The sequence below is a fragment of the Artemia franciscana genome, chromosome 14, assembly GCF_032884065.1.
Source record: "Artemia franciscana chromosome 14, ASM3288406v1, whole genome shotgun sequence".
Taxonomy (NCBI): Eukaryota; Metazoa; Arthropoda; class Branchiopoda; order Anostraca; family Artemiidae; genus Artemia; species Artemia franciscana.
The window spans coordinates 2356290-2368966 of NC_088876.1; the positions used below are offsets into that span (position 1 = coordinate 2356290).

The following is a 12677-nucleotide window of genomic DNA, read 5'->3' on the forward strand; positions in this document are numbered from 1 at the left end:
GAAACATCGAGTGTACAAAAATGAACCTCAAAACAATTTTTATGCACTTCAAGTAATAGCGAAACTATTATTATGATCCTATCAAGGGTGATGGTGGTAGTGACTCTTAAAAGCGGCTTGACTTAGAACCTTTTGGCAACTACCAAAGTTACTATGATCCTATCAAGGTTGATGGTGGTAGTGACTCTTAAAAGCGGTTTGACTTAGTACCTTTTGGCAACTACCAAAGTTACTCTATGCAGACAGGATTGCCATCCCTTGATTTAACCAAGCTGCTCAATACAGTGTTTTGTGCTCACTTTAGATAAAGAACAGGAAATGAGGTCTTCCCAAATAAATCTTTAAATGCTTAGACACAACAATTCGTTTTTGAGCAATAAGAATGTTTTTTTTTCCCATCTCTTTCTAGACAGTGGTCTTATTGTTCCCAGTATGAGTTCATCACTTCGCCACGAGCTGGAGCAAAAATTAGATGAAGTAGGCTTAACACAAGAAAAGAGGACAGAACTGACAGCTAGAGCAGTTACAGAACTGTCTGTGCAGCTAGTCGGTAGTCACTATAGGTATGTTCCATTTATTTCACCAATTTCACTGATCTCTTTGTAAAGCTAAGCTGGTACTCACTGTAAGTATGCTCCATTTATTTTATTAGTTTCACTGATTTCTCTGTGAAGCTACTAGGTAGTCACTATAGGTATGCTCGACTAATTTCACTAATGTAACCGATCTCTCTATGTAGCTAGGTGGTATTCACCATAGGTATGTTCAATTTATTTAATTAATTTCACTGATCTCTGTGTACTGCTAGTTGATGGTCATTTAGGTATGTTTTATTCATTTCACTAATTTCCCTGTTTACTCTGTGCAGTTAGTTCGATAGTCATTATAGGTATGTTCAGTTTATTTCACTAATTTCACTGATCTCTCTGTGCAGCTAGTTGGTAGTCATTTAGGTATGTTCAGTTTATTTCACTAATTTCACTGATCTCTCTGTGCAGCTACTAGGTAGTCATTTAGGTACGTTCAGTTTATTTCACTAATTTCACTGATCTCTTTGTGCAGCTAGTTGGTAGTCGTTATAGATATGCTCAGTTTATTTCACTGATCAACTAATTCAGTATCTGCAAGCTATATAAAATATAACTAATTATTTATATAAACTAATTAATAAACTAATACAAAGAATAAAATATTACTTTATATTAAAAATACTCATATCATATGCACTATTTTTGGTGTGCCAAATTTTGTTAAGTCATTTCGGTAGTAATTCTAATTGCACAATTTATTCCAATTGTGCAAATCATGTGTGAAAGAAAGACTTTTCTTTTTTATTATTACTTACTTTTTATTATTAGTTTTATTATTGCTTATTACTTATTATTTACATATTATTACTCATTAATAATATTATTACTTATTACTACTTTTCTTTTTTTTATTATTATTATGACACACGTGTTGAAGTTATCCATGCTTAATTTGCAGTTATTGTTCTTTTTTGAAAATAATTATCTTTACTTTATCTAGGACAAAAGGACCCAAACTTGCTTGGAAATTGGAAACTTTCTTGTTTGTTCACGTTTATGACGTATCTTTAAATTTATAACGTTATGATGTTTATGACGCTAATGACTTATTTCCCATTTTTGACGGATTTTTTATCTAAAGAAGGTGAAATGAATTTTAAAAATGTAATTTGGTAGATGGATGAAGCTTATGTAAGCTCTTGATTGACACCAGAATCGTCATCTTACGTTAAAATGAGACAGCCACAGTACTACAGAAATTAACATATAAAAACTTACACGGGAATATAAATCTTAAACCCTAATTTGCTCACAGAATTTGAGTAGTTACAGTGTAGCAAGTTAAGGAGCCTTTGCAGCTTGATTGTTTGGTGTCTGGCTGCTTTGTGTGGTAATGTGTTGCAAGTAGTAAGAGTCCGCTGACAAGAGGGAATACAAACCAAAAATTTTATATTAATTATAATTTAGCAAGCTTATTTTGAAGTTTATTAGCTAAATGAGTTATATATTTTGTAATAAAGATGACGCTGAAACCTACGTGTTGACATTATCCCTGCTCAATTCAAAGTTATTGCTGTTAATTAAAGGTGATCATATTTTCTCTTTGTTACCTCCTTTCTATACAGTCTTGAATAATCGTATGAGTAAATTATTTTAACTAATAGTTGTAGTCTGTATATGACTCGTTTTTTGGGTCGGGGGGCTACAAAGTGTCTTATTAAGATATAAACCGCTTCTTCTTCTTTAAAAATGTGTCGTACCGGTTCTGACATTGCAGCTGAAACTTTACTTCTGCAAAGAGAACTGGAAAGTAGAATTCTGAATATCCTCTCTACAGAATATTGAAAAAAAGATAAAATAAATGCGATAAAGCAGGCTCAAGGAGTGTGATGTTATTTTTTCCACACTGGATTGTCTATGACGAAACAAATACAAATTGGGATAGGTCCCTTTATTAGACAGTGAAACAAATATATACAAAAGCTTTAGATATTTTGATGATATATTCAGGTATCATCATCTATAGAGAAATTAACATTTGAAAATACTAAAATTAAAACACACTATATTTGCTGAAACAAAATAATAACTTTCTGGGTCAAAGCAAGTTTTCGGGCCATTGACTTGAAGATTACTTAGCTGTCTTGACTGTCTATGTTTTAATTTTAGAACGTTAGTATTTTCTATTAATGATGACGACTGCCTATGTCATCGAAGTATCTAGAGCCTTTGTATATATTTTTGTTTCACTGTTTCATAACAGGACCTATCCCTATCTGAAACTCTTATTTGTTTCGTCGAGCAGTGTGACAATTATCAATTATTAACAATTATTAACAAAATTATTAATAGATTCTACTGACGGAGATACCCAGGTTATGTTCTAAGAATTGATGACCGTCCCAAAAATTTGGAAATCCCAGGGATTTAGGTAGACCAGAAATACTGTCAACTGCAGTTACCAGAAAATGAGGACTTTGAAATATCTTCACCCTCTTCCAGTCTTAATGGGATGATATCGTTATTGGAGCAAATCTAAGAATGATTGACAGTTCTCTCTTGATGCTACTGTTACCTTTGGAATTATATTTTGGCTTAGAGATCAACCCGCTTACTCATGCATATGCGCGGGCATTAATTTTTAAGGCCTACAGAAAAGGAGGGGGTGCCTAATTTATTTAATAGTAAAAAATAAACCTGAGGATGTAAGGCAAAGGAAATGTTCTTAAGTGCTATCAAGTTCTGAATCTAGTTGTACTTAAATATTTTTCTTCCAATCTGGCTTAGTTTCCCTGCTTATTGATGTGTTGGCTGACAAACATGTAAATATTTTAATTTTGTTATGTTTTAATATGTACCAACCCTGTTTCTCTAGTCAAATTTATTTAGAAATTCAATTTTTTTTCCAAATTTGAATTAGATATATATGTATATTAATTTATTACATCTAATATATAAACCCAATATATACATATATATATATATATATATATATATATATATATATATATATATATATATATATATATATATATATATATATATATATATATATATATATATATATATATATATATTGAGCTTTTGAATTTTATTCAATCTTGTCACAAGTAAAGAAAAGGACTGAAAAATAAACAAAAACGACGAGAGAGCGACAAGACACAAAACTAAAATACATGAATGGTCATTCCAACACTATAGTCCACTGCATAAGTAGAGGCTACTAGCCTCAGAGGGAGCAACTGGCTTCATAGGGATAGTTACTAGCTTCAACCTTTTTTTGGTACAAATATATATATATAGGTGCTATATTTCTTATTAAAAAAATGGATTGAATTACTAAAACTAGTGGAAATATGGCTTACACTCTTTTTTCTAGCTCTATATTTGTAACAGATGGAATGTTTGATTCCACTCTTTCTCAGCTTTCTCTTTCTCAACTCCCCTCTGTTGTTAAATGGTATTTCCATTTAAAGTTTGGTTTTTGTAGGTTCGATCCCAAAAATCGCCATCAACTTCCAAAGGCGGTTGTACTTTGTGGCAATCATGGTGGATCTGCTGGCGTCATTTGTTCCGCGCGACATCTAGCAGCTCAGGGATTCCGGACGACATTACTTTTGCCTGGCAACATCTCAGTCTCTCAATGTCTTACTACAGAACTGAAGCTTCTAATATTGGCTGGAGGGAAAATAGCTAGACAAGTTGAAGGTATCTTCTTAAATAATTTATTATTATTACTATGATTATTAATCATATTACTATATTACTAAAATAATTATTAATTAATTACTATGATCCTATCAAGAGTGATGGTGGTAGTGACTCTTAAAAGCGGTTTGACTTAGAACCTTTTGGCAACTATCAACGTTACTATGATCCTAACTTAATCCGCTTATCATAACTTGATCCGCTTATGATACTAACGTTACAAATGAGCCCTCTCAAGGTAATCTAGGACCACTGGGTCGATATGATCACCCCTGAAAAAAAAAAGAATAAATACGTATCCGTAATCTTTCTTCTGGAAAAAAAAAAATACAAAATTCCACAATTTCGCAGATAGGAGCTTGAAACACCTAGGGTTGGGTTTTCAGATATGCTGAATTGGATGGTGTGATTTTCATTAAGATTCTAATAGGTTTAGGAGGTATTTCGCCTTTATTCCAAAACAAGGCAAATTTTCTCAGGCTCGTAGCCTTTAAGTGTTGATGAAGTCTTTCATCCGCCTCAAGCTTAAAAACAACGTAAAGGTTGGCAATGCTGTAAGCCCAGAATTTGCATTCTTTTATTTAAATAAATATCCTAAAAAAGGAACGCTAAATTATGCTGCTTTTACAACCACAAAAAGAAATAAAAAATGAGAAAGAAAAAGGTCACTTGTTAAATATGATTATAAAATATGGTACGAAGGAGTTTAAAATTCTTTTCATACACCACATAACGGGTCGTAGTTTACTGTGATGCCTAGTAAATTTGCCAATCTGTGCAAATTGTGGAAAAATATAGAATAATATAATAATAAAATAATACAAATAAAAAATAGATGAAAATAGGTGTTTCTCATTTGCTAGTAGGTTTTTCTCAAATTTCATTGTTAGCTCATGTTTTCGAGCGAGTAATGAGGGCAAGTTCAATAGCACTTTCATAGCTGCTGAAGCAGGGTTACTCTTGGATCTTTCTTCAACTTCTCCCCCTCCATGATTTTGAAGTTACAACTTAATACTCTAAGCCGTTTTTAGATATTGTTGTTGTACCCTATTGTCAGCTCTCCTGCATATGGTACATTTTGGTTTTCCAAGTATTGTTTTAGTAGCATGTTTTTGACATCTACTAATTCTGCTCAAGGAGTATGGGTAACTGATAAGAGTGGGAACTCGCGCTATTGCCGAAAATAATCACCATTGCCATCTAGTGCCTGATGAAATTATAAGGCTAAGCATAGTATATATGTTTTATACAGTAGATGATTGCCTACCCTTATCAGCTAAATACTTACCTTTTAAAGCAGTTTGAAATGCAGGCGAGGGTAAAGAGCCCAAAACTATTTAACTAGTACTTTGGCCTACTTTATGGAGCCTGGATAGGCCTAGAGAGTTAAGTTAGTTATTGAAATGAAACCAGTACGGGCTATTTATAACTTACACAGAAACTTCACCGTTAAAGTCTATAAATATACAGATTAGGTTTTTATCAATTATCCAGTTCTGTTTGAAATTTTCTACTTATTTAGAGACACTTTTAATGCTTTCGTCAGCCACCACGCTGCGTTTGGCGCTATCAGTTTTCATTTCCTGTCTTTCGATGTTAAATTGCGGAAGATCCGACTCTTATTTGTTACCCCCACTCTTTGGTTCTGCTGACATATACGCAGTATTTTGAGCTGACCCCAGAATCTTTGGTACTAGTTGAATCGCACATTGCAAAAGCATCATTGCAATCATAGTTAATAACTCTATGAAAATTTGAACTATGAAACTCCGTATTAGCAGAAGAAAAATCTAGTAGTTAGAGTCTTCAAGAAAATAATTTAAATTCTACTGAAAAACTAAATTTAGAATCTTGATGTAATATTAAATTTTAGTAAATCTGTAATACTACCGCTACTACTAACAACTCACCGCAGTACCAAGCCGCCTGAGGCCAACACAGCTACGCACGCTTCTTCTCCATCCCAATCTATTTAAAACCTCCCTCTTTACAACCTCCCAAGAATTTCCCATTTTCTTTAAATCTTTCTTTGACATCCTTCCACCCCAGACGAGGACGACCTGCTTTCTGTTTAGCCCTTGACGGTTGGCCAAAAAGGACAATCTTCGGCAGTCTTTCACCCTTCATCTGGAAAACATGCCCAAGCCATCTCAACCTTTCTTTCAGTATAGCCCTAGTAAGCGGGATTGAACCACACTTTCCGTTCATCTTACTGTTTGAAGTACGGTTTGAAATCCGTAGGCAATTTCTCTGGAAAACACCTAGCAAATCTTCATCCGCTTTTATGAACCCCCATGCTCCAGAGCCATATTTGACCACTGTCATCACTGTAGCTTCCAATATTCTAATCTTAGTTTGTAGACTTATCTTCCTATTCTTCCAAAACTTTTTTTTAACTGTGAAAAAATACCCTGAGTCTTGGCTATTCAATTTTTAACATCTTCATTGCTCCAAATGTTTTTACCAACAATGCTACTAAGTAAGTGAAGCTGTCCACCTGATCAATCTTTTTGTTACCCAACGCCACCTTATCATCTTCACTTTTTTCTAGCCTTAGCGACTTAGTCTATTAACATTAATTTTCAAACTTATTCTAGCACCCTGCACTCGCAAATACCTCTAAAAGATCATTCATTTCCCTCACGCTTTCAACTAGGATGCTTAAATAATCAGCGTAATCTAAATCTAGGAGAGTTTTTTTTTATCCCCATTTGATTCCGTGGTCTCCCATTGCCCTTCCTGTGCTCCTTAAGAAAAAGTCCATCAAAATGATCCATATAAAGGGGGATAGAAAACAACCCTGATTAACTCCTGATTTAGCACAAAACCAGCTGCTAACCTCATTTCCTACCTTAACCTCAGCAGTGTTATTCTCGTACACAACACTAATCACTTTAATGTGTTTGTCTCGTATCAAACAGTTCGTGGTAACGAACTGTAGTTAGGAGCGACCCAGCTCAATAGTAACCAAAACTCTAAAAAATTGAATTTTTGATATCAATAGCTAAATCGAAAGAATCGCATTTTAATGCTGGTTTTAAATATATAAGTTTCATCAATTTTAGTCTTACCCATCAAAACTTACGAGCCTGAGAAAATCTGCCTTATTTAAGAAAATATGGGGAAACACCCCCTAAAAGTCGTAGGATCTTAACGAAAATGACACCATCAGATTCATCGTATCAGAGAACTCTACTGTAGAAGTTTCAAGCTCCTATTTACAAAAATGTGGAATTTTGTATTTTTTGCCAGAAGACATATCACGGGTGCGTGTTTATTTGTTTTCTTTTTTTTTCTTTTTCCCAGGGGTCATCGTATCGACCAAGTGGCCCTAGAGTGTCACAAGAGGGCTCATTCTAACGGAAATGAAAAGTTCTAGTGCCCTTTTTAAGTGACCAAAAAATTGGAGGGCATCTAGGCCCCCTCCCACGCTCATTTTTTTCCCAAAGTCAACGGATCAAAATTTTAAGATAGCCATTTTGTTCAGCATAGTCGAAAACCATAATAACTATGTCTTTGGGGATGACTTACTCCCCCACAATCCCTGGGGGAGGGGCTGCAAGTTACAAACTTTGACCAGTGTTTACATATAGTAATGGTTATTGGGAAGTGTACAGACGTTTTCAGGGGGATTTTGTTTTGTTTGGGGTTGGGGCTGAGGGGAGGGGGCTATGTTGGAGGATCTTTCCTTGGAGGAATCTTTCCTTGGAGGAATCTGTCATGGGGAAAAAAAATTCAATGAAAAGGGCGAAGGATTTTCTAGCATTATTATAAGAAAACAATGAAAAATAAACATGAAAACGTTTTTTCAAATGAAAGGAAGGAGTAGCATTGAAACTTAAAACGAACAGAGATTATTATGCATATGAGGGGTTCTAAAAATATTTTAGCATAAAGAGCGAGGTATTTAGGAGGAGATAAATACCTCGCTCTTTATGCTATAGTATTTTTAGTAATTTCAACTATTTATTCTACGGCCTTTCTGATTCAGGGGTTATTCTTAAAGAATTGGGACAAAACTTACGATTTAGTGTAAAGAGCGAGGTATTAACAAGGGTACAAAGCCTCTCGTATACATAATAAAAATATAAGATTATGAAAGTTTGTTACGTAAGTTAATTCTTAAGTTACGCATACTTTTTACTAATAAAAACGTTCGTTTAAAATTAAAAGTTCTAGTTGCCTTTTTAAGTAACCGAAAAATTGGAGGGCAACTAGGCCTCCTTCTCCACCCCTTATTTCTCAAAATCGTTTGATCAAAACTAAGAGAAAGCCATTTAGCCAAAAAAAGAATTGATATACAAATTTCATTTTAATAATTTATGTGCGGAGAGCCAAAACCAAACATGCATTAATTCAAAAACGTTCAGAAATTAAATAAACAAAAACTAATTTTTTTAGCTGAAAGTAAGGAGCGACATTAAAACTTAAAACGAACAGAAATTACTCCGTATATGAAATGGGTTGTCCCCTCCGCAATCCCTCGCTCTTTACGCTAAAAAAATTAGTTTTTTTAATTTAATACCATATAAGGATAAGACCCTTTCTAAAGCTCTTCTATTAACAGAATCGAACGCTTGCTCATAATCTATGAAACTGAGGATCAAAGGTGCTTGACAACTAAGGCACTTCACAATTATTAACCTAAGAGTGAAAATTTGGCCGACACATCCTCTGCCTTTTCTAAAACCGCACTCTTCTTTCTCTGAAAACTTTGTCTACAGCATCTTTCAGTCTATAAAGCGTCATATTACTAAGTAATTTGCTAGCTATAGAGACAATACTAATGCCTCGATAATTACCACACTCACTCTTATCAACTTTCTTATACAGTGGTTTAATTAAGGTTTTCGTAAAATCGGTAGGTACTTCCCCTTTTTCAAAAATCAAAAATCTTCAGTAACTTATTTCTAACCTCAGAGAAACTCATTTACCACACTGTCAGCACCTGTAGCCTTATTATTTTTTAATTCTTTTAGTACTCTCGCTAATTTTTCCTGACAAAACATATCTTCCTTCACATCCAAGCTATCTCAAACTTTTTCATTTTCCTCTATATCTCGGTTTAGCATATTCTCAAAATGTTCTGCCTATCTCTCTTTAACTCTTTTCTTATCACTAATTGTGGCCCCGTTCCCATCTTTAACCGGGACAAGTCCGAATTGACTACTCCCTCTCAGTTTATTAACATGCCAGTACAATATTTTACTATAAAGGCCGTCTAGCTGCATCTTCCACTTCCTCGGTAATTTTATCCATGGCCTCCACTTCACACCTCCTTAGTTCATATTTTAATGCTTCCACACTTTCTTTATAATTTCCTCGAGGGGTACCACTCCTCAAGTGGGAATAGAGTTGACCGCAATGTCCGCAGTCTCGCAGGTACCCCGAAAGGGCTAAATCAGCCGTATGCAGGGGCCGTTGTCCATAGACCTGGGTTACGCCCTGCCGCAGTTGTGTCCTCCTATATAGGATCCTCCCACGATGGTGCTCTGCATCACTGTGCAATTTAAATCATTACTAGGAGAAGGTTTGTAACTCAAGGGACTTGTGGATACGCCAGTGAACCCTTTTGAGTGTACATTTGAGGGACTTCGATCCTCCTCCACCTGTATTTATGGCCCCGTGCGATGGTGCCCCAGTTTCTATTATGAGCCCCCAGGGACAAGGTCCTCCATTGGTCCGTTCCTCCTATGGAGGTACCCCGTATATCTGTAGGGCATTCCCCTATCGCCACTTGGGAACGCGCTGAGTGGCCTGGCGGAGGCCCTTAAAGAGCAGTAGGCTCATGAAGTTTTTTTTTGAATAGAGGAAATTACAAAAATGTCGATGACATTATTTTTAGCTTTTTGGTTCTTATGTTTAGATAACAATTCTCAGAAACGTAATGATTGGGAAATAAGACTTGAACGTTACAGGGATTTTCATTGGCCTAAGAGTTGATCCTTTTACGTTTTCTAAGCCTGTTGAGTTTTGAGGATGTTCATGGGTCCTCAAAAAAAAAAGAAAAAAGAAAAAAAAGGATAAAAAAAGGAAGTACACAACTTCGAAAACCTGGCAGCTTTTATCAACTTAATTTTTCACAGTTACAAGATTGGAATTTTTACCAGATTTGAAATTTTTTTCTCTTTTGCTGGCTAGTAAGGTTCTCTTATTTTTGTATAAGGATTTTTGTCCAAATCCCTTACAAACACCTTAAAAATACTAATGCCTAATGCTATAGGCAATAAAAATTGAAGATCAGATTTTATCAACATTTTGGTATGACAACTTGTTGACATTGAAGTGAAAATTAAAATATTTAGCAGAATTCTCTTGCGATTTTAGGTAAACATTATAACAAAAAGGTGAATATGATGTTTTCACTAGGATTCCACTTTTTCAGTTCAGTGTGTCTTAAAAAAATTTGAAAACTTTACTCAAAATACAAATAACAAGTCAAAATTTTGATTCTTGCGCAGTAAAACGGAAAAGACTACAATTTTTGTTTATTAAACAATGTCAATAAAAACAAAAAGTAAATAATTTAATAACTTTTTCCCTTAAAAAGAGTTTTTCAAGGAAAATTTAAGAGCTTCATTTGACGAGAGACGAGGAGAATAAAGTTCGAATATTAATCATACTTTAAACGAACAGAAATAACATGAATAATTAATTTAGACATAAAACGTGGGCAGTTCTTGTTTCTGTTTGTTACGTCCGAAGGTGTTCTGGTTCTCGTTCAGTGCCAGTTAGATTGTCAAAACGCACTGTTTTTGGCATCGTATCTCTGGAAAATATCTCACATATGCTTTTTTCCCTTTAAGGCTTATTCTGTGAAGATCCAGATCTTATTGTTTGTTGTCTCGAAAACGCATCAAATAATCCTGTGAGGATCGATCATTTTGTGGAGTCAGCCAGCGAATGGGCAAACAAACAACGAGCTCCAAAATTAGTGATTGATCCACCAGTCCGCAAAGAAGCAATCATTGATGCCAAAGCCACTCTTGTGCCCTACCTACCGCTTTCGCATGGAGGAGAACTGGGGAATTTATATCTTATTAATTTATGCATACCAGAAGAGATATTCAAGTCTGTCGGAATACGATATTTTTCACCCTTTGGTGCTAGATTTTTGATTCCCTTGCATCCAAGGTGACTTTACTAGTTATATTTTTTAATCATTTGTATATAATTTCTTATTGTTCATTTAGTATCTACAAATTTTAAGGAATAAAAGTTGCCATTTTTATCTAAAAAAGGCCTGTAAGCCCTCTTTATTTTCAGACTAGAGGATGTTACGTACTTGAAACAATTCAGAGAGAGAGAGAGAGAGAGAGAGTAATAGGTACGCTGTGTGGATAGTAGATGGACCCCACACCGGACGCGCGTACTCGAGCAACGGACGGACATAACACATGTAGGCATGGAGACTTTCAGTATCATACCCAAAACGTCTCATTTTGGTAAGTGTCTGAAGGCTTGCATTAGCTTTGTGGACGTTAAAGTTAATATGGGCACTGAAACTACAGTCACTAGTGAAAATAATTCCTAAGATTTTCATTTTGTTCACAATCGGGAAAGGGACTAGAGGCATATCTATATTCCGCTTCTGAGAGTTGAAACGAATTATCTTCGACTTGGCTACGTTGACGTTAAGATCATAACTTGAGCATTCGGTCTTTAGCTGATCAAATAACTGGCCTGAAAACTGCTTTGTTACGATAGTGTTTTCGACCAGGTAAGCGAGTACTATGGATAGATCATCTACAAACTTGTAAAAGTCGTCGCGATAACTAAGCATGTAATCAATTACAGCTGGGAAAAATTCCAGCTAATATTGTGCCTTTTGGGGCCCCACAAAAAAGACCATGATGAATCCGAATCGTTTTCATGGAGTGCAAAGACTTTTTGTTTTCGGCCAGTTAAGAAGTCAAGTACAAGGCCAAGGGTGCGTTGTTTGACACCCATTTCCTTGAGATTCATGCCTGAAATCAGGTGGTGGATTAGGTCAAAGGCCTTTCTGAAGTCCACTGCGCAAATGTTGGTGAAAAAGCTACCTTTTTCAAGCCATTGGAGGACACAGTCAAACATCCGTACTAGGTAGATTGTAGTACTACACTTGGGGAGTCCATCGTACTGGAACTTATCAATACGCCCATGAATTTGTTTCAGAAGAAACTTGAGTATAAAGGCCTCAGTTACTTTCGCCAAACAAGGTGTAAGTGAGATTGGGCGGAGATAGTCGCATGCACTAGGGGGGGGGGGTGCTTTTTGGGGATAACTCTAATACAGGCCCGTTTCCACCGTGACGGGAAATAGCTGGAAGCAAAACACTCGTTTATGATGATGGACAGTGGTAATGCTATGAAAGCTGCATATTCACATAGCAATTTGACAGGTAATTCACCAGGGTATGAAGATGTATTCGGTTTGATATTCCGTAATTCCGTGTAAACC

General features: G+C 35.4%; 1 protein-coding gene across 1 annotated transcript in view; it reads left to right on the forward strand.

The window, feature by feature from the left end:
- Nucleotides 1–11478, forward strand: part of LOC136035177 (enhancer of mRNA-decapping protein 3-like) — a gene marked incomplete at its 5' end in the record, with an annotated part of 30179 nt that extends 18701 nt beyond the window's left edge. Inside the window, 3 exon segments of the mRNA XM_065716749.1 lie at nt 410–563; nt 4021–4238; nt 11045–11478. Of these exon segments, the coding sequence (XP_065572821.1) occupies nt 410–563; nt 4021–4238; nt 11045–11376 (704 nt within the window). The 3' untranslated portion in view covers nt 11377–11478.
- Between the last annotated feature and the right edge of the window lie 1199 nt (nt 11479–12677).